The sequence below is a fragment of the Melanotaenia boesemani genome, chromosome 12 (genome assembly GCF_017639745.1).
Source record: "Melanotaenia boesemani isolate fMelBoe1 chromosome 12, fMelBoe1.pri, whole genome shotgun sequence".
In the NCBI taxonomy this organism is placed as follows: Eukaryota; Metazoa; Chordata; class Actinopteri; order Atheriniformes; family Melanotaeniidae; genus Melanotaenia; species Melanotaenia boesemani.
In genome coordinates, this window is record NC_055693.1 from 36,039,542 (window position 1) to 36,062,008 (window position 22,467).

Here is a 22,467-nt window from a genome sequence, read left to right on the forward strand (position 1 = left end):
CTTTTCGGATCGGGGGAGCAGAGTTAAAAGCCACACAGTAAAAAGGGTAAAAAGTTTACAAAACAGTTTAATCAAATAAAAAAAAAAGAATGTGAATAATGTCCTAGTCTTGGCCCTTTAGGTGTTCCGTACTGTCCAAGTATGCAGCTTCTGGCAGCGTTCCGAGCGGGGTCTTGCCGACACTTCCTGTGGCCATGCGCCTCTTCTCCATATTAGGGCCTAGCCCACCAATGACCTGTAACGAAGCGGGAACACACACACGGAAGTCCTCTGTTTCTCTGGGGGATACTCCTACTCCTTTCCGTCTGCCTTACAGCCTGCACCTCACTTCAAGCCACGGTCACTGACAGGAAGATGTATTGACTTTTTCCCGGGCCAACACGGTGTTCCTGCAGCCCGGGGCTGAGTCACTGCATCATGGGTTCCGGGTTGGCTGTTGCGCTCCTTCCCGCAATCCGCCCGCCATTCCTCTGGAAGTCCCGCAGCACCTTGTGGTCTTGGCCGCCTCCGGTTCTAGCCTCTTCTGGTTTCGGCCAGCCATGTTCTTGATCGCCTCGCGGCCTCGGCCGCTGCCTCTGATCACGGTCGTCTCTCTCTCCCAGCAGCATCCCTTGTCTCCTAAATCCTCTCAGGACTGCTCGCACCTGTCTCTAATGTGGGCTCGTTAAGGCTTGATTGGCCTCAGAGGGTGTCAATAAAACCAATACAATATACTGCATAAAACCAAGGATATAAAACAAGTAAAACATGCAGTTAAAAGTATAAATAAATAGCACAAATAAAATGACATGCAGTTAAAAAAATAAATAATGTCCTAATTAAAATAAGGCCCACACCCTCTTTGGCCCCATCACAGGAGGAGTTCAAGTATCTTGGGGTCTTGTACAGGAGGACTGGTGCGTCTGCAGTGATGAGAAGCTCGGTGATCCGGGAGGGGTTCAGAGTAGAGCCGCTGCTCCTCCACATCGAGAGGAGCCAGATGAGGTGGCTCGGGCATCTGGTCAGGATGCCTCCTGGACGCCTCCCTGTTGAGGTGTTCCAGGCAAGTCCCACCGGAAAGAGGCCCCGAGGAAAACCCAGGACACGCTGGGGGGGGATTACATCTCTGGACTGCCTGGAAACGGCTCAGGATCCCCCCGGATGAGCTGGCTGGGAAGAGGGAAGTCTGGGCTTCCCTGCTTAGACAGCTTCCCCCCGATTTATAGAGCATTTAAAAACAACAATGCTGCACAGTGAAACATTAAAATAAGACACGCTTAATGTTTACATGACTAATAATAACAACAACAATAATAATAAAAATAACAACAACAACAATAATATTAATAACAACAATAATAATAATAATAATAATAACAATAATAATAATAATAATAATAAAAACGACAACAATAATAATAAAAATAACAACAACAACAATAATATTAATAACAACAATAATAATAATAATAATAATAATAATAATAACAATAATAATAATAATAATAAAAACGACAACAATAATAATAATAACAACAACAACAATATTAATAATAACAATAATAATAATATTAATAACAACAATAATAATAATAATAATAATAACAATAATAATAATAATAATAAAAACGACAACAATAATAATAATAACAACAACAACAATATTAATAATAACAATAATAATAATATTAATAACAACAACAATAATAATAATAATAAAAACAACAACAACAATAATAATAATAATAATAATAATAACAACAATAATAATAATAACAACAATAATATTAATAACAACAATAATAATAATAATAAAAACAACAATATTAATAATAATAGTAATAATAACAATAATAATAATAATAACAATAATAATAATAATAACAACAATAATAATAGTAACAATAATAATAATAATAATAACAATAATAACAATAATAATGTCCACACTGTCTTATTTCAGGGGTTATGATGAATGTGTAGAACTAGTTTTTGGGTTTTCTCTGCAGGACTGTGTCAGCAGAAGGAGTGTGCGAAGTCAGCTGTCAACTCCTGTGCTGACTGTGTTGCATCTGGACCGTACTGTGCATGGTGTCAACAGCTGGTGAGAAATCAAGTTTATTCTACATAGACAGTTTACCTGTACATCACGTTTCATGTACGAGACCAAAGTGCTTTACATAAACATTAACAGCTTTACAGCGGGGTGCAGACGAAGTACATTAAAACAAACATTAAAAAGGAATGAAAGAATTTAAATAAAGACAGAAAAAGTTAGAACAAAATAAGATAAAATGCAAGAAATAAAAGTTCCAGTGTGAGGAATTAACATTCGTTCTGATAAAACCAGCAAATAGAAACATAAATGTTCAGCAGACCTGCTGGTTTCTGGTTCTATGATCCACGTTCCTGGTGTGGAGGACTGGAAAAGCAGCGTTCTGGACTAACTGCAGCTGTCTGATGGACTTTAGGGAGACCTGTAAGGACGGGGTTCCAGCAGTCATCAGTCCTTTAATCCTCCAGACAGTCTTGAAGTGATAACAGGCCGACTTCACAACCGCCTTCCTGTCTGAGTCCAGGACTAAGCCCAGATTTCTGGCTGGGTTGGTGGTTTTTAACTGAGATGTTTGAAGCTGACTTTTAATCCAAAAACTGTTATTTCAGTTTTATCTGAAGGAAACTTTGAAACATCCAATCTTTGCCCTGATCAATGCATCTGATTGGATCGGTCTGTAGTCTCCAGGTCAGATGGTAATTTACATTTTCATGTAAAGTTGTGGTAACATATTTAGTTGTAGATGTTGAACAGCAGGTTGAACAGTAGGGCTGCAACTAATGACTATTCTGATGGTCGATTAGTCACCGACTATTAAAACGACTAGTCGACCAATCGGATTATGTATCTCATGATTATTATATATGGATCTTATTTCCCTTTCAGCTTTGAAATCTTGCATAAGGTTGTTAAGTAAGTCCGACGTTCCTCCTCTTTAAATGTTTGAGCACTGCAGACGTACTTCTGTGGTACACAAGGTCCACTTCACAAATCTCACATGTATTTAATTTATTTTGTAAGTTTAACGTGAAGGTATCCCAGACTTTTAACGTTCTCTGCCGCGGTTTTCCTCCCTGGTCCGCCACCATATTTTTCCCCTGGCGGACTTTATTGCGCATGTGCAACTCTCAGCAGAGATAAAAAAAAGAAGACGATGTCTCACGCTGTATTTTTTTTTCTTTTTTTTTTTTTATGCCGACAATAGTGGACGGCTAAATTTGTTGCCGACTATTTTTTATTGTCGACTATTGTCGACAGCGTCTACTAATCGTTGCAGCCCTATTGAACAGGATGGAGCCTTGGGGAACTCCACAGGTTATTTTAGTTCACTCAGACCTATAAACACAAAGTAGTCCCTGTTTTCTAGATAAGACTCAAACCAGTTTAACTAGAAAGTTCTACCCAGGTTCCCAGATCTAACAAATAACAAATGTGATCAGAATAAATGAGGAGGCTGAGTCCCAGTAGAGCTTTCTTTCCACACTGATTTAGTTTCTGTTCAGTAAATAATGACTGTTATCTGACATGTTGTCATTCTGAGGTTGGACTTAATGAATTTTACCACCTGAAACAGATCTTTCTTTCATGTTCTTTTAAATAAAATCTTAGAAATCAAGAGGGTGTACATACTTTCAAACAAACTGCATTATTTTATTTAAAAAAATTACAGGATTAATACCATTCTCGTTTTCATTTCCTTCATTTCATGCAGAATTTCACCAAGTCTGGTGAACAAGACGCAGTACGCTGTGACACCGAGGACCAACTAAAATCAAAAGGCTGCAAGCAGGAAGAGATCGTCTCCCCTAAGAATGAGCTACAGACCATCAAGGAAGAGCCTCTGTCTGCATCGTTTGACAAGCAGGAACCGGTCCAGATCAGTCCTCAGCAGATCCGCCTGAAGCTGCGACCTGGTCAGTGTCTCTTTCATCCAAAGCTGCCTTCGCTTCCCGTTTCACACAGATTCTCACCCCCATTAATAAACCCAGTCAACGTGTGTCAGTGTCACGTTTTTATTTCGTTTTCTGTCACTTTCATTTCGTATTTTCATGAAGCTTTAGTTTGTGCATAATGAATTCAGACATGCATGAAAGAAAATCTTTTCATTTACCCTCTTATCTGCATTTACAGGGCTTTCCAACACCTTCACTGTGAAGTTTAAGAGAGTTGAAGGTTATCCAGTGGATCTCTACTACCTGATGGACCTTTCATACTCAATGAAAGATGATTTAGCAAATGTCAAAAACCTGGGGGAAAAACTCTTCGAAGCTCTGAGTAATATCACCCAAAAAGGTCAAATAGGTAAATAATTTGATTCATCTGAAAACAGTCAGAATAGAACCAAAACAGATAGAATGATAGTTCCAGATAAATGAATAAGATGTACGGGTTTTACCATCCACACATACAGCAGCTGAAATGGAGGCAGATCTGGATGATGAGCAGCCGCCTGCACTTCACGCCTCCTTATTGTTTAAACTGAACTTACCGCTTTCTAAAGAAGCCAATCACAGCTAACTATGTCATTCCAGGGTTTGGTGCCTTTGTTGATAAGGCTGTCCTTCCTTACACCAACACCAACAAAGAGAAACTCCTGAAGCCGTGTGATGAGAAAGAGCAGTTCTGTCAGGCTGCCTTTGGGTACAGACATGTGCTTAGCATGACGTCGGACCAAAGCAGTTTCAGAAATGAAGTGGGAAAGCAGTTCATTTCTGGGAACTTGGACACACCTGAGGGATGTCTGGATGCCATGATGCAGGCTTCTGTATGCGGGGTAAGGATTCAACCAAACACTTACATGTGCAGAAATGTGTTAAAATAATTTCTATGATTTTTGTAGAAAACTGTTTTGATCAAATGTAGCGTGTCATAGCTGTTCCACTATGAACTGTGAAAGGAGTTCTCCAGGGGCCTCATGTACGGAGGATTGCGTAGCTTTCATACTGAAAGATGACGTACAACCACAACTGGGAAAGTACAGACAAGGCAAAAATAATCAGATGTATGAATCGGTGCGTACATTTGTGTGCATCTTTTCCTTGACATGGAATTGATTGCAGCTCCAGGACCACCTCATCTCCTCCCATTAATAAATTTGCAAATAATCATAAATACATGGCGTTCTCTCAATTTTAGCCCAAATAACAAGAAACGTCAAAAAAGAAGAACAGTTGATTTGTTGAATCCAAGGTGGAGGAAAGATAAAATAACTTTTAGCATGTGGAAAATAGGTGGACAGAGCTTTCCAGCATGCTTTGCGTGTGTTCAGTAGCCTAATAGTGTTTAGATTTACTTACATACAGTTTGGCAGGTTCAGTAATCTGGATGATTCTGTTTTTGTGCTTGTTTGGTTTGATTACTGATAGTTATTGATTAAACTGATGTGGAACCATCAGAAGGTAACTAGAGTTAGACTGTCTCAACTCAGCTGTCATGACTACTCCTGAAACGTCCTCTACCTCCACCTCCAGCCTGTCTGTTTCCTGAGGCGTCCTCTACCTCCACCTCTAGCCTGTCTGTTTCCTGAAACGTCCTCTATCTCCACCTCTAGTCTGTCTGTTTCCTGAAACGTCCTCTATCTCCACCTTTAACTTGTCTGTTTCCTGAAACGTCCTCTACCTCCACCTCTAGCCTGTCTGTTTCCTGAAACGTCCTCTATCTCCACCTCTAGCCTGTCTGTTTCCTGAAACGTCCTCTATCTCCACCTCTAGTCTGTCTGTTTCCTGAAACGTCCTCTATCTCCACCTCCAGCCTGTCTGTTTCCTGAAACGTCCTCTACCTCCACCTCCAGCCTGTCTGTTTCCTGAGGCGTCCTCTACCTCCACCTCTAGCCTGTCTGTTTCCTGAAACGTCCTCTATCTCCACCTCTAGTCTGTCTGTTTCCTGAAACGTCCTCTATCTCCACCTTTAACTTGTCTGTTTCCTGAAACGTCCTCTACCTCCACCTCTAGCCTGTCTGTTTCCTGAAACGTCCTCTATCTCCACCTCTAGTCTGTCTGTTTCCTGAAACGTCCTCTACCTCCACCTCTAGCCTGTCTGTTTCCTGAAACGTCCTCTACCTCCACCTTTAACTTGTCTGTTTCCTGAAACGTCCTCTACCTCCACCTCTAGCCTGTCTGTTTCCTGAAACGTCCTCTATCTCCACCTCTAGTCTGTCTGTTTCCTGAAACGTCCTCTACCTCCACCTCTAGCCTGTCTGTTTCCTGAAACGTCCTCTACCTCCACCTTTAACTTGTCTGTTTCCTGAAACGTCCTCTACCTCCACCTTTAACCTGTCTGTTTCCTGAAACGTCCTCTATCTCCACCTTTAACTTGTCTGTTTCCTGAAACGTCCTCTACCTCCACCTCTAGCCTGTCTGTTTCCTGAAACGTCCTCTACCTCCACCTCTAGTCTGTCTGTTTCCTGAAACGTCCTCTACCTCCACCTCTAGCCTGTCTGTTTCCTGAAACGTCCTCTACCTCCACCTTTAACTTGTCTGTTTCCTGAAACGTCCTCTACCTCCACCTCTAGCCTGTCTGTTTCCTGAAACGTCCTCTATCTCCACCTCTAGTCTGTCTGTTTCCTGAAACGTCCTCTACCTCCACCTCTAGCCTGTCTGTTTCCTGAAACGTCCTCTACCTCCACCTTTAACTTGTCTGTTTCCTGAAACGTCCTCTACCTCCACCTTTAACCTGTCTGTTTCCTGAAACATCCTCTATCTCCACCTCTAGCCTGTCTGTTTCCTGAAACGTCCTCTACCTCCACCTCTAACTTGTCTGTTTCCTGAGACGTCCTCTACCTCCACCTTTAACTTGTCTGTTTCCTGAAACGTCCTCTACCTCCACCTCTAGCCTGTCTGTTTCCTGAAACGTCCTCTACCTCCACCTTTAACTTGTCTGTTTCCTGAAACGTCCTCTACCTCCACCTTTAACTTGTCTGTTTCCTGAAACGTCCTCTACCTCCACCTCTAGCCTGTCTGTTTCCTGAAACATCCTGTATCTCCACCTCTAGTCTGTCTGTTTCCTGAAACGTCCTCTATCTCCACCTTTAACTTGTCTGTTTCCTGAAACGTCCTCTACCTCCACCTCTAGCCTGTCTGTTTCCTGAAACGTCCTCTATCTCCACCTCTAGTCTGTCTGTTTACTGAAACGTCCTCTACCTCCACCTCTAGCCTGTCTGTTTCCTGAAACGTCCTCTACCTCCACCTTTAACTTGTCTGTTTCCTGAAACGTCCTCTACCTCCACCTGTAACTTGTCTGTTTCCTGAAACGTCCTCTATCTCCACCTCTAGTCTGTCTGTTTCCTGAAACGTCCTCTACCTCCACCTCTAGCCTGTCTGTTTCCTGAAACGTCCTCTACCTCCACCTTTAACTTGTCTGTTTCCTGAAACGTCCTCTACCTCCACCTTTAACCTGTCTGTTTCCTGAAACGTCCTCTACCTCCACCTCTAGCCTGTCTGTTTCCTGAAACGTCCTCTACCTCCACCTCTAGCCTGTCTGTTTCCTGAAACGTCCTCTACCTCCACCTCTAGCCTGTCTGTTTCCTGAGGCATCCTCTACCTCCACCTCTAGCCTGTCTGTTTCCTGAAGCGTCCTCTACCTCCACCTCTAGCCTGTCTGTTTCCTGAGGCGTCTTCTACCTCCACCTTTAGTCTCTCTGTCTCCTGAAACGTCCTCTACCTCCACCTTTAGTCTCTCTGTCTCCTGAAACGTCCTCTACCTGTACCCTAATTGCTGTTCCCTGACACACATCCTAATGTACAGGATAAAATAGGTTGGAGGAACAGCAGCACTCGGTTGATTGTTCTGGCTACTGATGCTGGATTCCACATGGCCGGGGATGGAAAACTGGCCGGTATCCTGGAACCCAATGATGAAAGATGCCACATGGAAAACAACCTTTATTCCAAGAGTAGTGACATGGTACGTATGAATTCATGTGTTTTTTATTTTGTTGTTTTTTGGGGTTTTTTTTTGTATTGCTGCCCATATTAACACTCCCAAGTGATTTTTCAAGCAACTAACTAGCGATAAGTACAATATATAAATAGTACGATAATAATGTTGTTTGCTGTTGTCTCCAGATACTATCTGAAGAAGGAAACACAAATTTGTACAGAGTTCTGGTCAGGTGATTCTGATCCTCTGTCCTCGGAGATAGAGGCCCAAAAATCATCACTATACAATTTTTCCATCAGAAATTAACATTATGGGCTTGATGGACTAAAGATTTGTGTGTGTAAAAACGTGCAAACTTGGTAGCACATGCAATATCATGTTGCAGTTGATTTAGTAACTGGACACACAGAGTATTGCATCTGTTAAATGGGCAAAATAATGTGCACAGTCCATTTTGAGTGTTTGCCCTTGATGTTCAGTGGGGTAAAAAAGTATTTAGTCAGCCAGCAATTCTCTCAGTTACCTGTATTAATGGCACCTGTTTGAACTCGTTATGAGTAAAATTAAAAAAAAAACACCTGTCCACAACCGCTAACATTCAGACTCCAAACTCCACTAAGGCCAAGACCAAAGAGCTGTCAAAGGACACCAAAAACAAAATGGTAGACCTGCACCAGGCTGGAAAGACTGAATCTACAATAGGTAAGGGGGACTGCGGGAGCAATTATTAGAAAATGGAGGACATACAAGACCACTGGTAATCTTCCTCAATCTGGGGCTCCACACAAGATCTCACCCCATGGGGTGAAAATGATTACGAGAACGGGGAGCAAAAATCCCAGAACCACACGGGGGGACCTAGTGAATGACCTGCAGAGAGCTGGGACCAAAGTAACAAAGGCTCATCAGTAACACACTACGCCGCCATGGACTCAAACCCTGCAGGGACACACGTGTCCCCCTGCTTCAGCCAGTACATGTCCAGGCCCGTCTGAAGTTTGCTAGAGAGCATCTGGATGATCCAGAAGAGGATTGTCATATGGTCAAATGAAACCAAAATAGAACTTTTCAGTAAAAACTCAATCTGTCATGTTTGGAGGAGAAAGAATGCTGAGTGGCATCCAAAGAACAGCAAACCTACTGTGAAACACAGTGGTGGAAACATTGTGGTTTGGGGCTGTTTTTCTGCAAAGGGACCAGGACGACTGATCTGTGTAAAGGAAAGAAATAATGGGGCCATGTATGGTGAGATTTTGAGTGAAAACCTCCTTCCATCACCAAGGGCATTGAAGATGAAACGTGGCTGGGTCTTTCAGCATTACAATGATCCCAAACACACCGCCCGGGTAACGAAGGAGCGGCTTCATAAGAAGCATTTCAAGGTCCTGGACTGGCCTAGCCAGTCTCGAAAACTCAACCCCCAGAAAATCTGTGGAGGGAGTTGAAAGTCCGTGTTCCCCAGCGACAGCCCCAAAACATCACAGCTCTAGAGGAGATCTGCATGGAGGAACGGACCAAAACACCAGCAACAGTGTGAAAACCTGGTGAAGACTTACAGAAACATCTGACCTCTGTCACTGCTAACAAAGGCTATATAACAAAGTATTGAGATGAACTTTTGTTTTAGACCAAATACTTATTTACCAAGGAATTTACCAGTTAATTAATTACAATTCAGACAATGTCATTTTCTGGATTTTTTTTTTTTTTCATTTTGTCTCTCAGAGTTGAGGTATACTGATGATGAAAATTACAGGCCTCCCTCATCTTTTTAAAAGGGAAAACTTGCACAATTGCTGGGTGACTAAATCACAGAAGTTTCTAACACTAAATACTATATTATAAATACGTTATATATATTATACTTAATGATTTCTGTAATTTTATGAGTTGAAGACCTCTGTTGGCATATTTGTTTCATCTTGATATTGTGAAGACATAGAAGGCAGTTGATTTGTTCATATCTTTACTAGTGCAGTCATCAACATGGCAAAAATTTTCTGTAATCACGCTTTTCTGTAATCACGCAGTAGAAGAAGCCCATTTCCTAAATTCATTGCCTTAACCCTTGTTTCCACCAGTGGGTGTGGGTTTGTAAATCTCATTGCGTTTCCACAGCCAACGATAACCTCACCTGAAAGGCGGAGTATCAGTCGGATAGCGATAGATGCCTCAGCTACGTAATAGCATTACGCCATCGCAGTGCAGCGCCCTGATTAAAGTAGAATCAAAACACGGCTTAGAAACAAAGGAACAGAATGGCATCATCCAGTGCTGGAAGAAAATATGTTGCTCTAAACGAGGATCCATTCGTGGTTTGTTGTTATGCCAGGTCACACGTAAGTGACTTTTTTTCTCAACCAACCAACGGATTGTAGTTTGTCAAGCTCCACCCTTTCGGTTCGGATTCCACCCACCGGTGGAAACGGTGCAACAATATGATCAGTAAAGGATACAGTTGCAAAATCTTGGTGATGGTAAGCTTCAGTAGCCACAGCTGCCCTGGACAGACTGACGGAAACGTGGCAGCCAATCTGCATCCTAAGGCCTCTCCAACGACCACCAAACATTTGTACACCAGCGATGCCAACACTGGAGACTAGGAGGGTGAGGTGGTAATCTAAACCCCAACCTTCCGATTATTGGATGACCCACTCCACCACCTGAGCCACTGCCGCACAATGATAAACCAATGTTAAAAAGTAAAATCATCTTCTTTATAGTTGTAATAATTTTGAAAAAAAAATGTTCACCATTTTCACCGCTCTTTGACACTACCTAGCGCTAGCCAGAAGATCTGGCTCTTCCAACAGAGCGCAGCAAGGGATAGCCAATCAAAATAGCAAGACATAAAAGTGGAAAGCCAATCATATCAGGTCCCACCTTATGAGCAGTTTCATAGCATTGAAATTGCTCATAAGGTGGGACCTACAGCACCGATGTTACATAATCTCTCAGCTGTGTGTGTGACAGTAAATGACAGGGACCACTCAGGAGTCAGGGACATGTCCCCACTGCCCCTACCTAGCCCTACACCCGCACTCCTGTGATATACTGCATGTCGCCACTGGCTGATCATCTAAAGTGAAAAGTTTTGTTCTAAGATGTTCAGTACCTCCATTAGCCTGGGGTTTGCTAGCTTAGATGTAAGAATAGAAACAAATGGAATAAAAGGTGACAAGAATTTCAGGGCAATAATGACATGGTATACACAAGGCTGTCAGATTAAAGCCTTTAACTGCAGTTAGTTTCAGAGGCTCTATGTGAAACGTTATGGTCAGTAGGTATGCGTTTCAATGCAGAAAAAGTGAGCTGTGTCCATTTTGTTGCCCTGATCACCGTATTCACAGTGTACACCCGGGTCTTGTCTTTCCATTGATGCCAAATCTGTTTCTACTGCAGTCATGCCAAAAAAAAATGCCAGTTTTATTGCCAATTAAACAGTTTACCATTACAGGTGTTTGCAGCTTTTGTCCAGTGTAAAAAGGTATTTAGAAAATGGAGCATGAGTTCAACATTTGATTGGCATTATTCACAAAGTAGTAGAAAAAGTGATCCCATCTCTCTTCTTTCCCTTCCATACCCCTTGCTCCTCTCCCTCCACGTACAGGCCAGTAGTAATTAAAAACCATTTTCCTGATTTCACTGACTTGTGTGCAGGACTACCCTTCTGTAGGACAACTGGCCATGCAGCTGGAAAAAAACAACATTCAGCCAATATTTGCTGTGACAGAAAACATGAAAACTGTTTACGAGGTGAATAAAACCGACCTTCCATTTATTTACCACTCTCATGTGAATGTAGAAAACAAACTGACTTAAATGAACTGGTTTCTATGTTTTTATCAGGAACTCTCTAACATGATTCCAAAATCAGAGGTGGGAGTTCTCTCGTCAGATTCTTCAAATGTGGTGGAGCTGATTAGAGGAGCCTACAATGTAGGTGTCTGGTGGACTGCTCTGTGTGATTTGGCTTCATTTCATGTTGAAACTATTCTTTCCCAAATGACGTCTGACTGAAATGTTTAATCCAACAGCGGTTGTCATCTAAAGTAACGGTGACCCACGACAATCTTCCTGACAATGTCGGAGTTTCGTACAAGCCAAAGGATTGTTCTAACCCAGAAGCACCGAGCGAAAGCAAAGGTGTTTGTAATGATGTTGGCGTGAATCAAGAGGTTGGTGGTTTTCTGACTTTTTGTTAGAATGTTATATCTACGACTGTCATCAGATTATTTCATCCTGTGAGTAGAGCTGTGTCCGCTGTTCTTTATGTTTCCAGTAGATCAGAAAACCGCTGATCTAACATGTTCAAACATAAACGAGTCCTGTATCTGAGCCAGAACCAGGAAAGGAAAATGTCACGCTTGTACAGTTTGCTTTGATTTCTTAATTTCAAGTGCAATATGAAATATTCTTTAATACAAATACTTTAAAGAAATACTTATAAAATTGGAATAAAATATATTGAGTAAATTATATTTAAAAATATGTTAAAAGGGAAATTAAGAAAAATGATTAAATAATTAGACTACAAATTAATATAAGATTATTTTAAATTTCTTAAACTGAAAATAATAAAATATAATATAATTCTCAAGAACCTGCATCAGACCAGTAAAATTTGATGTGACATGGAAGACAGAAGGAATACACTGTGGTTGGTTTCACCTATAATTTAATTCTCTAAAACTCTCCGAAGTTAAAATAAATTGCATGTTTTTTATCAACACAGTGGTCTCTAAATATTTAAAAAGAGTATCAAATACAATATATTAACTAGCAGATAAAGTATTGAATCACCGTGTTGCTGCTAAAATCCTGTTTTCTGTCAGTCAGATGTCTGATCTTTGCTTTTTTTATTTTTCACAAATGAAACTAAAGAAATGGGAATAAATTCTCATCTCTGTGACAAAGAGGCAAAAGATCCAGTTTAAACCGGTTCTTTGCTAAGTTGTCTGTTATGTGTCGACACAACTCTGGTTCATCCCACGAGTTAGGAGCCTTTTTTCTACCTGAAGGATTCAGAGGTCGGTGTTCATCCTTTAACACCTGACCTAAGAGATGATGGAGAGAAAATTTTTATTTTTATTAATCAGATTTTTTTTGGCCCTTTATCAAATAAATATAGAAATAATAATAATAATAATAATAATAATAATAATAGTTTAATTTCTACAGTTTATTGTTATGTGATGTCAGAATTGTAGTGCAAAAAGCATCCACCAGGGGGCAGAAGGCAAGATTGAGGCAGTATAGAGCAGGGTTTTGTGTTTTCACCAAACAGTGATGAAAGAGGCTGCACAGGTGGAAACAAAGGAAAACTATGTTTCTCTGAAAAAGGTCAGGTACAAGGACAGGACTGAAAATGAGGGGGAAAGCAGACAATGTCCAAAGAAGAAAGAAAACTTTCTAATGTAAAAAGTTGCTCCACCCTTGCCCAGCTGGGATCTAATCCCAGCAGCTGGGGGTGCCTCTAAGATGAAAAACCTCAGTCGGAAAGCTTTACACATGACTTTGAAATGCAGTCTTAAATTTTCTATACTTTATGTTTTTAAATGATGCAAAGATGTCTGAGTCCCTGAACTGAAATTTGCTTTGTAGATCTCCTTTGACATTACTGTGACAGCAAAAACCTGTATGAAGGAGGAGAAATCATTCTCTGTCAAGCTACTGGGAATTAAAGACACGTTAACTGTGACTCTATCTACCAACTGTGAATGCCAATGTACGGAACACAATGATAAAAACCACATACTTTGCAATGGAAAGGGAAGAATCAACTGTGGAACCTGCAGGTAAGGCCTGACACACACATAAGGATTTTTTGATCTTATGAGAATTTTTCATCTTGTCGAGACCTCAAACGTGAAGATAAAAAACAGTTTTGTCGTACTGTGTGTGGTGTGTTCCGAAAATGTAATCACAGAACAAGACATACATGGCGATGTTGTACCACAACTGATCTACAATCTAGTCTTCCGAGCCGGACAAACGTTGAAACATAGAAGAACCATAGCAACAACCAGCAAAAAACATGGAAGAAGAACCATAGCAACAACCAGCAAAAAACATGGAAGAAGAACCATAGCAACAACTGGCAAAAAACGTAGAAGAACCATAGCAACAACCAGCAAAAAACATGGAATAAGAACCATAGCAACAACCGGCAAAAAACGTAGAAGAAGAAACATAGCATCAACTGGCCAAAAAACATAAAAGAAGAAACATAGTAACAACCGGCAAAAAACGTAGAAGAACCATAGCAACAACCGGCAAAAAACGTAGAAGAAGAAACATAGCAACAACCGGCAAAAAACGCAGAAGAAGAAACATAGTAACAGCCTGTAAAAAATGTAGAACAAAAAACATAGTAACAACCGGCAAAAAACGTATAAGAAGAAACATAGCAACAACCGGCAAAAAATGTAGAAGAAACATAGCAAGAACCGGCGAAAAACATAGAAGAAACATAGCAACACCGTGAAAAAACATAGAAGAAACATAGTAACAACCGGCAAAAAACATAGAAGAAGAAACATAGCAACAACCGGCAAAAAACGTAGAAGAAACATAGCAACAACCGGCAAAAAAAGTAGAAGAAGAAACATAGCAACAACCGGTGAAAAACGTAGAAGAAACATAGCAACAACCGGCAAAAAAAGTAGAAGAAGGAACATAGCAACAACAGGCAAAAAACGCAGAAGAAGAAACATAGCAACAACCGGCAAAAAACGTAGAAGAAGAAACATAGTAACAACCGGCAAAAAACGCAAAAGAAGAAACATAGTAACAACCGGCAAAAAACGCAAAAGAAGAAACATAGCAACAACCAGCAAAAAACGTAGAAGAACAAACATAGCAACAACCGGCAAAAAATGTAGAAGAAGAAACATAGCAACAACCAGCAAAAAACGTAGAAGAAGAAGCATAGCAACAACCGGCAAAAATGTAGAAGAAACATAGCAACAACCGGCGAAAAACGTAGAAGAAACATAGCAACAACCAGCAAAAAACGTAGAAGAAGAAACATAGCAACAACCGGCAAAAAACGCAGAAGAAGAAACATAGCAACAACCGGAAAACACAACGCCCAGCATGGAAGAGGACATATAGAAAGAGGGAATGGAACAATTGTGAACAGAAAAAGCCAGAACTGAAAAAAATAACAGACTGGAGACAGCGTGAACACGGACTTTATTTACGCCCTTGTTCCCCAGTCAGCTCGCTTTCTGATTGGCTACAATCCGTACGTCATCATCCATGCAGTCAGAATGCACAAGTCGTCGGCGTTCCTCAGAAATCGGCTGTGAAAAATTAAACATGTGCAATATTCCCAATTGTCAGCTACGACCCGTTTCGAAGTGGATTATCGGGACAAATCGACTCGTAACACACCACAGACCATATGATGATTGGACGGTGAAATCTCACGATGATCGGGTGTTAGCCGTCCAAGGTCGGGAAGAGGCAAAATAGGGACAAAAACAGCCCAAAAATCGTTGTGTGTACCAGGCCTAACCTGACTTTTCTTTGCTCGTCTTTGTTTTTGTTGTGTCTGTAATCAGCTGCGGGGAAGGCTCTGTGGGTCAATTCTGCGAGTGCAACGTTGGTGATAAAGATGAGCAGTCCATCCGAGAGTTGTGTCGCAGGCAGAATGGCACCGAGTGCGAAGGTCGGGGGGACTGTGAGTGTGGGAGGTGTCAGTGTCACACCATGGAGAGTGGAAGCAGCTACTACGGTGAATTCTGCCAATGTGACGATGAGCACTGCGAGAAGTTCCAGAACAAACAATGTGCTGGTAGGTCTGCAGAGGCACCGCCATGGCTGCCTTATGTCCCGTATTTCTCACACAGACACATTTTTCTGCACAGCTGTGTGTATTTCAGCTCACCGTGTGAATCATAAAGGCCATTTGGAAAGATTACCGTCCATCACTGTTTTCTTCTCATGAATCACGTGTGATATGTGAGACTGAAGAGCTTCTATTAATGCAACCAGAGGGCTGTTTTATGAAGCAGATTCATCAAAGCCAAACATTCTCTGTGTTAGCCAGCGTTGTTCTCATCAACGATGACGAACCTTTTTTTCATGACGATAACGAGACGGTGACGAGCTAAAAATGGCTCTGATGATGAAAACATGAGATGTTTGTGAGATTTCGTTGACGAGATGAAAATGTTTGTGAGCTGATTGTCCGACATTAAAAACACGACATTTCTGTCTATTGTGAGAGCGATCTGTCAGTCAGCAACGCTGCTGCACCTTGGCCACGCCCACCACCAGACGTGCAGCGAACAGACAAGCAGCTCGTTCATTCATAGATGAATCATGGCGGCAGCGTGGATGAAGCGATGATATATGGACATATTTTAACTATAATCCATCATTTCTCTGGCAGACCAGGTCCCGTTGAGCATGTGTTCCTCATTCTTTGCTCATATTTTGGACATGTGTGTGTTCAGGGTGGAGTTTTACACTTCAGAAAAGTCTCAGAAATAAAGCCACAGTTACCAAAGTCAGGATGTTGTTCTCTTTGCTTTTTAGGAGTAACTGATTCCAGTATCTGCTGTTGGTTAGAAACTTTCTAAGTCTAAAAACATTCTTTTTAATTTAGTTATTATTGATGAAAATAACCAAACACAATGTGTTGCTCTATGTTGAATTTATAGACCTGATGTTTTCTTGTGTGACATGTTTGTATGATGAAGTCGGGCATCAGTTCATGAAAAAGGTGAAATATAGAAATAAAAGTTTCTGTCCAGCAGCAGGTAAGTAACACGGCAGCATTTCATCCCTGTTGATGGGAAAGTCTCGGCTAAAGCTTTCAGTCTGGTAAAGGATCTGGTTATTATGTAAAAGCATTAAGGTTAACTTGTTTTATCAATTACTTGTTATAACCTGTCAACCTAGATTCCACTTTTTAATACGTATTATTGACCTAAATTCATTTGTTAAAAACTAATACTTTTTTTATTTGACTAAAACTATCACACTTAGAAACGACTAAAACGTGACTAAAACCAATAAACATTTTCGTCATGACGACTAAAACTAGGACTAAAACTAATAAACATTTTCGTCATGACGACTAAAACTGAGACTAAAACTGAGATGCTGCCACAAACAACAGTGGTGTTAGCTGGCTAAATAAAACCTATAAATCAGGGTCTAACAACAGTTCTGTTAACAGGTTTTACCTCCAGGGTTTGTAGGCGCTCTTTTAAAAGATATTTCACCTAATTAAACAAAAGATGCTAAATTCAGAGCCAGAAGAGCCGAACATCCCATCACTAGTATATATAGTTGTAATGAATGCTACCATGGAGAGGGATGTTGTGAGAAAGGCAAAAATTGATGAAAAAACAGCCTAAAAATGTTTAGAACAGCAAAAATAAATAAATAAAATTCATAAGTCAATATTTTCTTTGTTTTTTAAGTTAAATTTTATTAAGCGTAATTTTTCTTTTTTTAAATTAGGAGCCTGCAACATGTCACAAGACTTTTAACTTTTTAAATGTTTATGTCCACACTCTTCATTAATAAACATTAATATCTGACGGTGAGCCAGCACGGGATCAGCCAGCAGCAGCTTTGTATGTTTCCTTTTCAGCCTGGTCATGAAACAGAGATCATCTCCTGCTCTGAATGCAGCTGCTGCTGCGTGAGGACCAAGCCTTTTCTGAGTGTTTCTTGACGGAGGAGGGGTCTGCAGCACCCCCTTCTCACTGAAGAGTAAATTATACACTCTTTCACGTCAGTCTCCAAAAGTCTCCAGTATCACCAGAAAAAGTTGCTAGATTTGTCGCTAGTCGCTTTTTTAAAAATAAGTCGCTAGAGGTGATAAAAAACTCGCTAATATAGTGGCTACGTTGGCAACACAGCGAGCTGCCGACTGTAAAAGGGGGGCGCCCCTGTTCTTTAGGCAGCTTCATGCAGCCTTGGCCTCGCGTGTGCCCCCTGGTGGTTGGCAGACTGCTGGTTGAGAACGGTGTGATTTTAAGTGTAAATATCGTTGACGATCAGGTTCGTTTAATTGTGGCCACCAAAATCGTGATCACGATCAAAATCTGATTAATTGTGCAGCTCTACTTACTACCAATTACAAGACTTGTAAACAAGCTATCGTTTATTTATTGTCTTTGATTAAATCTTCTTTTATTCAGTCTTAAGTTGCCGATGGATCAACAGAATACAGATTTCAGAGGTTTCACTAGATTTTTTCAGTCATTTTGACTGACAGGGTCATAAAAATCCCGTCATAATCTATTTTTACCTGTCGCTTTATTTTTTATATGACATAATGTCATATTCAACAGCATTTAATTTTCATTCATTTTTAATTAATATTCAGTCAGAACAAGCTGAACAGAAAATCCGCCTGCCATCACACATCAAGATGAAAACATGAAACGTCTCCACAGTGACAGAAACCCCTGAATCTGCCACCAGCAGCTACATATGAATAATTAAATCTCTCGCCTTCCTCCTGGTCTGCATGGACTGAAGTGTGCGCCCGCTGGTGCGTGATCAAATGTCTTAAGTGGGATGGCTGCAGAGGCTGTTGTCATGAGGTTGTGGACTTTTGCCTCGGACAGACGACGTCTCACGGCCGTTTTGATGTTGTGGAGGCTGAATCCTCGCTGTGCTGGAATTTCAAGCGCTGAGTTCTGAAACATTTCTCCAAGTGAAGTTATCAGAAAGCCGTCGTTCGGGTTTCCTGAAGCACTGGTTTCATTAGGAGGAAATCCTGCAGCGGTGGTCCAACTGCACCGGCCTGGGACCCGCGGTGAAGCCAGCGAGGTGCTGCATCTACAGAAAGACCAGCTACCCAGTGGTCAGTCTGTAAATATGACAGATGACCTTCAGATGTTTCCGTCACTGTTTAGTTTGAAGTCTGAAGGTCAACGTTTCCTGGGTGAGCAGACAGGCTGGTTTTGAAGGACAGTCTGGTAAAGACGTCCATGTTGCCTCCACAAACAGACTAATGCACGCAGCTGCAACTGGTTGATTGTCTAATTTGATGTGATTTTATTTTCTTACTTTCTGATTTTAATTAGGTTTAGTGTTCATGTGATGATGGAGCAACAAAGAAAACGCTGTAACTCTTCCTCTGCTGTCTTTAGGAAATGGAGTTTGCAGATGTGGGAAATGTGAGTGCTTTAAAGGCTTCGAGGGTTCTGCTTGTCACTGCAAAGTGTCTGAAGAAAACTGTCAGAGTGAAAACAACACTCTGTGCAACGGCAGAGGGAAATGCAAGTGTGGCCTCTGTGAATGTGCTGCAGGATACCAGCTGCCGCTCTGCGAGACCTGCCTGGGCTGCCCTGATCCATGCCTGACCAAACTGTAAGGAGTCCAAACCTGCTCATACTTTCTGTTATTGGTTGTATCAGCTTCACTACTCATCCATGTTTTATCTTTGTCCTAAAACTTGATGTTCTCAGGAAGTGCATTGAATGCCTCGGCTTTAACTCAGGACCCTTTCAAAAGAACTGTAGTGAGGTTTGCAGCAAAAGCATCTATCATAAGATGGTAGACAACTTCTTCATGTCAGGGAAGGAGTGCCGCCAGAAGGACAGTCAGGGATGCTGGATCACGTTCAAGCTGAAGCAGTTGGTGGGACAGGATAACTACGAGGCTGAAATTCAGAAACAGAGAGGTACAAAGACAGACTAAAACTCCCAAATGAAGGATCTGTAAGCAACAAAAGCTGCCATGTGTGAAATTTGAACCCCGTTTTTCCAGAGTGTCCAGAGCCCCCCAGCATCGCCACTATCATCGGAGGCTCCCTTGCAGGCGTGGCTCTGATCGGCATCGTGCTGCTGATGATCCTCAAGTTATTGATCTATCTGAAGGACCTGAAAGAGTTCAAGAAGTTTGATAATGAAAGGAAGAGAGCCAAGTGGGCACAGGTAAGACATTTTCTTATATTTTCACTCTGTCACAAGAACGTATTAAACCATGAACAGCTACGTTTATTAAGGATTTAGGGCTGTAATGACGTGAAGTGGTCATATATCTAATCTAAGTCTAAGATGCTTTTCTCCAAAGTGACTTACATATGAATTAAAACCCTATTATAAAACTAATGACAGGCATTCTGACAGTTTTCCAGCCTCACAGAAGATCCCAGAGTCATTCTGTAAAATTTGCTTGTCGTATTTTCACGTCATTTTGGCTGCGTTGAATATATAAAGCCCAAACTTGCCAAAGGATAATAGTTAAAATGGTCATGTCACTTCCTTGAATTAGGTTAAAATGACGAAGCTACACAAAAACTGACACATCTGATGCTAAGGCCACACTCTGCCCCACTGAAAACATTCATCTTAACATAGATGAATGCATTCATTTATTTCCAGTTATTGTTATTTTTATCGTACCAGATTTTCAGCTTTCACACGATGCAGCATAACATCACTTTTTATCGTTCTCTGCAACGGTGCCATGCTGCTCAAATGACAAGTGTGTGTTACAAATGGTGTGTGTGTATAAAAAGAGAGATCTGTGCATATATGTGTGTGCACGTGCACACACACATGCCACACGGCATCATAAACTGATGCTTTAGTAAAAATTCAGAGAAGCCTTTTTTACCATCGACTTGGGCTTGTTTGGGTTTTACTCGGGTACTTTGCCAGCACCAAAGAAAATCTGGATTTTGTTTTGGGTTTTGCTCAGACGCTGTTCTGTCAGCTGCAGCCAGCACCGGTACTAAACTGGTTTTACTCCAGTAGTTTATACAAGTGATAAATATGAGCAGTGGTGCAGGAGCAGTCAGTTTGAAGAAGACACACAGCGACATCATGCGCTGCGAAGATGAGGACAGCTCTTCATCCTCCAAAACTGGATGCTGAAGCAGAAACAGACCAGCTGGAATCCAGATGCACTGAAGACTCTTCCAAAGATGAGAAGGATCAAGTAGCAGCAGGATGGATCTCCCAAAACGGACCAATTATCTGGTCTCCTACAAACACTGAGACACTTCATTATGTGCCAGCACACAGGTTTGATCCTGAGTCCCGTTACAGGCTGGCAGCATGTGGACCTGGACCAGCTGCAGACTTACATGGATGCGTGGAGTTGGATGCTAACTTTGGCCGGTGTTTACTGGTCAAAAAATGAATCAGCCCTTTTTTCTTGTTAAAACTAATCTTGCTTTGTTAATTTTTAAATTTGTTTTTATATCAGGGCTTAAACATTTAGTTTATCAATAAGTCATATTTTAGAGCAGTTTTTACAAAAGAAAAAAGGCTGTGAAAGAAATAATAATGCATAAATATAAATCAATCATAAACCCATCTCAGGGCCAAATGTTTGTGCTTTTCTAATCATTATGGCTATGAAAGGGTTAAAAAAACAACAAAATCTAAATATTTTTATGTATTTCAGGCTGAGGTTATTTGAGAAGACTGACTTTTTAAAGTGGGGAAAAAATCTGAACATATGATAGATTATGGCTTCAGGGTCAAAAGTGTGAGTTTTTATTAAAAACAGACTATTAAAAAAATAAATAATGCATGAAAATTAATGTTGCTGCCAATTATTGACCCATCTTAGGGCTTAATAATAATAATTAGCAAATACCACTTCAAATGTATTTTAAGGAAATTAATTACTTTATTTTGCTTTTTTCCATAAAAAATTGTGGAGTTTTGGAGGCATAACGGCCACTGAAGGGTTAAAAACACCAGGATAAACTATTTTAAAAGAACAAATTTTGGCCATAGGACCAATTTTGTCCTGATTTTTAAGGCTCTATGGAGGGTGATCCATCTGACATATCACACAGCACAGCGGCGTTCCTGATGGAGGTGATGCCATAACCAGGTAATTGGTTCCCGCTTCACCAAATAGCCTCCAAATCAGCCAAAGTGTGAGCGTCTACAATTATGTTGAAAACTGGAAAAATACCAGCTAGCTGTAAAACTGTGCACCAGCCAGTTTAAGTGAAGGAGATAAATAAAGCAAAATAACAGCTCTGGTTACACCATGTTAAAGACAGCAGGTGGTTCTGGACATCTTCACATCTGGACTCTCGGAGCCCTCTGAACATATGAGCTCTCAGTTTGGAAAACCAAGCTCACTTCGTCATTTCCCACAACGATTTCCTCTAAAAACGAATTCTGAAGACAACTGAAGATTAAGTTGTCCCCTCTGACGTCCACACTTCTTACCAGCTGGTGGCGGTAATGCGCCTAACCGCCGCGTCTACATGCCGTCTGATTTAGACCAGAGCGGGATGGGAAATAAAATATATCCTCCTCAAAATTCACAAATTCATAAACTTTCCCACAAGAGACCTCACCTCGGGATGTGGAGCTGATCCCTGCCTCCAGACCTCTGATCTGCAGGACCAAACCACCACCAGAACCATCCAGGTCTGGACTGAGGAGGCTTCCTCAGCCTTACAGGACAGCTCTGCCATCCACCGCGCCAACATGGCTGGAATACGATCCCACCGTGGTGGGTCTCATATCCAACAATGATGAGACCACTACAGAGAAGAGGTCTAGAGTCACATCACAGAATGCTGGTCCAGGAATAATCTGGTT

The 22,467-nt window shown here is 41.2% G+C and overlaps 1 protein-coding gene and 2 long non-coding RNA genes across 7 annotated transcripts in view; 1 reads left to right on the forward strand and 2 right to left on the reverse strand.

Annotated features, from left to right (window-relative positions):
- itgb2 (integrin, beta 2) overlaps positions 1–22,467 on the forward strand; it is a 38,319-nt gene that overhangs the window by 12,610 nt on the left and 3,242 nt on the right. For all 3 annotated transcript variants that reach the window (XM_042002089.1, XM_042002087.1, XM_042002088.1), the window contains exons 3-15: positions 1,989–2,083; positions 3,747–3,948; positions 4,166–4,336; positions 4,567–4,808; positions 7,778–7,936; positions 11,573–11,668; positions 11,762–11,851; positions 11,950–12,090; positions 13,517–13,710; positions 15,481–15,713; positions 19,039–19,258; positions 19,357–19,571; positions 19,658–19,824. In XM_042002089.1, coding sequence (XP_041858023.1) covers positions 1,989–2,083; positions 3,747–3,948; positions 4,166–4,336; positions 4,567–4,808; positions 7,778–7,936; positions 11,573–11,668; positions 11,762–11,851; positions 11,950–12,090; positions 13,517–13,710; positions 15,481–15,713; positions 19,039–19,258; positions 19,357–19,571; positions 19,658–19,824 — 2,225 coding nt within the window. The remainder of the gene's footprint in view (positions 1–1,988; positions 2,084–3,746; positions 3,949–4,165; positions 4,337–4,566; positions 4,809–7,777; positions 7,937–11,572; positions 11,669–11,761; positions 11,852–11,949; positions 12,091–13,516; positions 13,711–15,480; positions 15,714–19,038; positions 19,259–19,356; positions 19,572–19,657; positions 19,825–22,467) is intronic.
- LOC121650537 lies at positions 5,363–5,935 on the reverse strand. Of its 3 annotated transcripts, none has more exons than XR_006012295.1 (3): positions 5,780–5,935; positions 5,654–5,739; positions 5,363–5,579 (listed from the first exon to the last, which is right to left on the reverse strand). It is a non-coding gene; the product is annotated as an uncharacterized LOC121650537 (long non-coding RNA). The 3 variants fall into 3 exon arrangements; XR_006012296.1 differs by having other exon boundaries at positions 5,363–5,506; positions 5,627–5,739; XR_006012294.1 differs by lacking the exon at positions 5,654–5,739.
- Positions 6,307–6,807, reverse strand: LOC121650538. The gene is made up of 3 exons (XR_006012297.1): positions 6,707–6,807; positions 6,534–6,626; positions 6,307–6,339 (listed from the first exon to the last, which is right to left on the reverse strand). It is a non-coding gene; the product is annotated as an uncharacterized LOC121650538 (long non-coding RNA).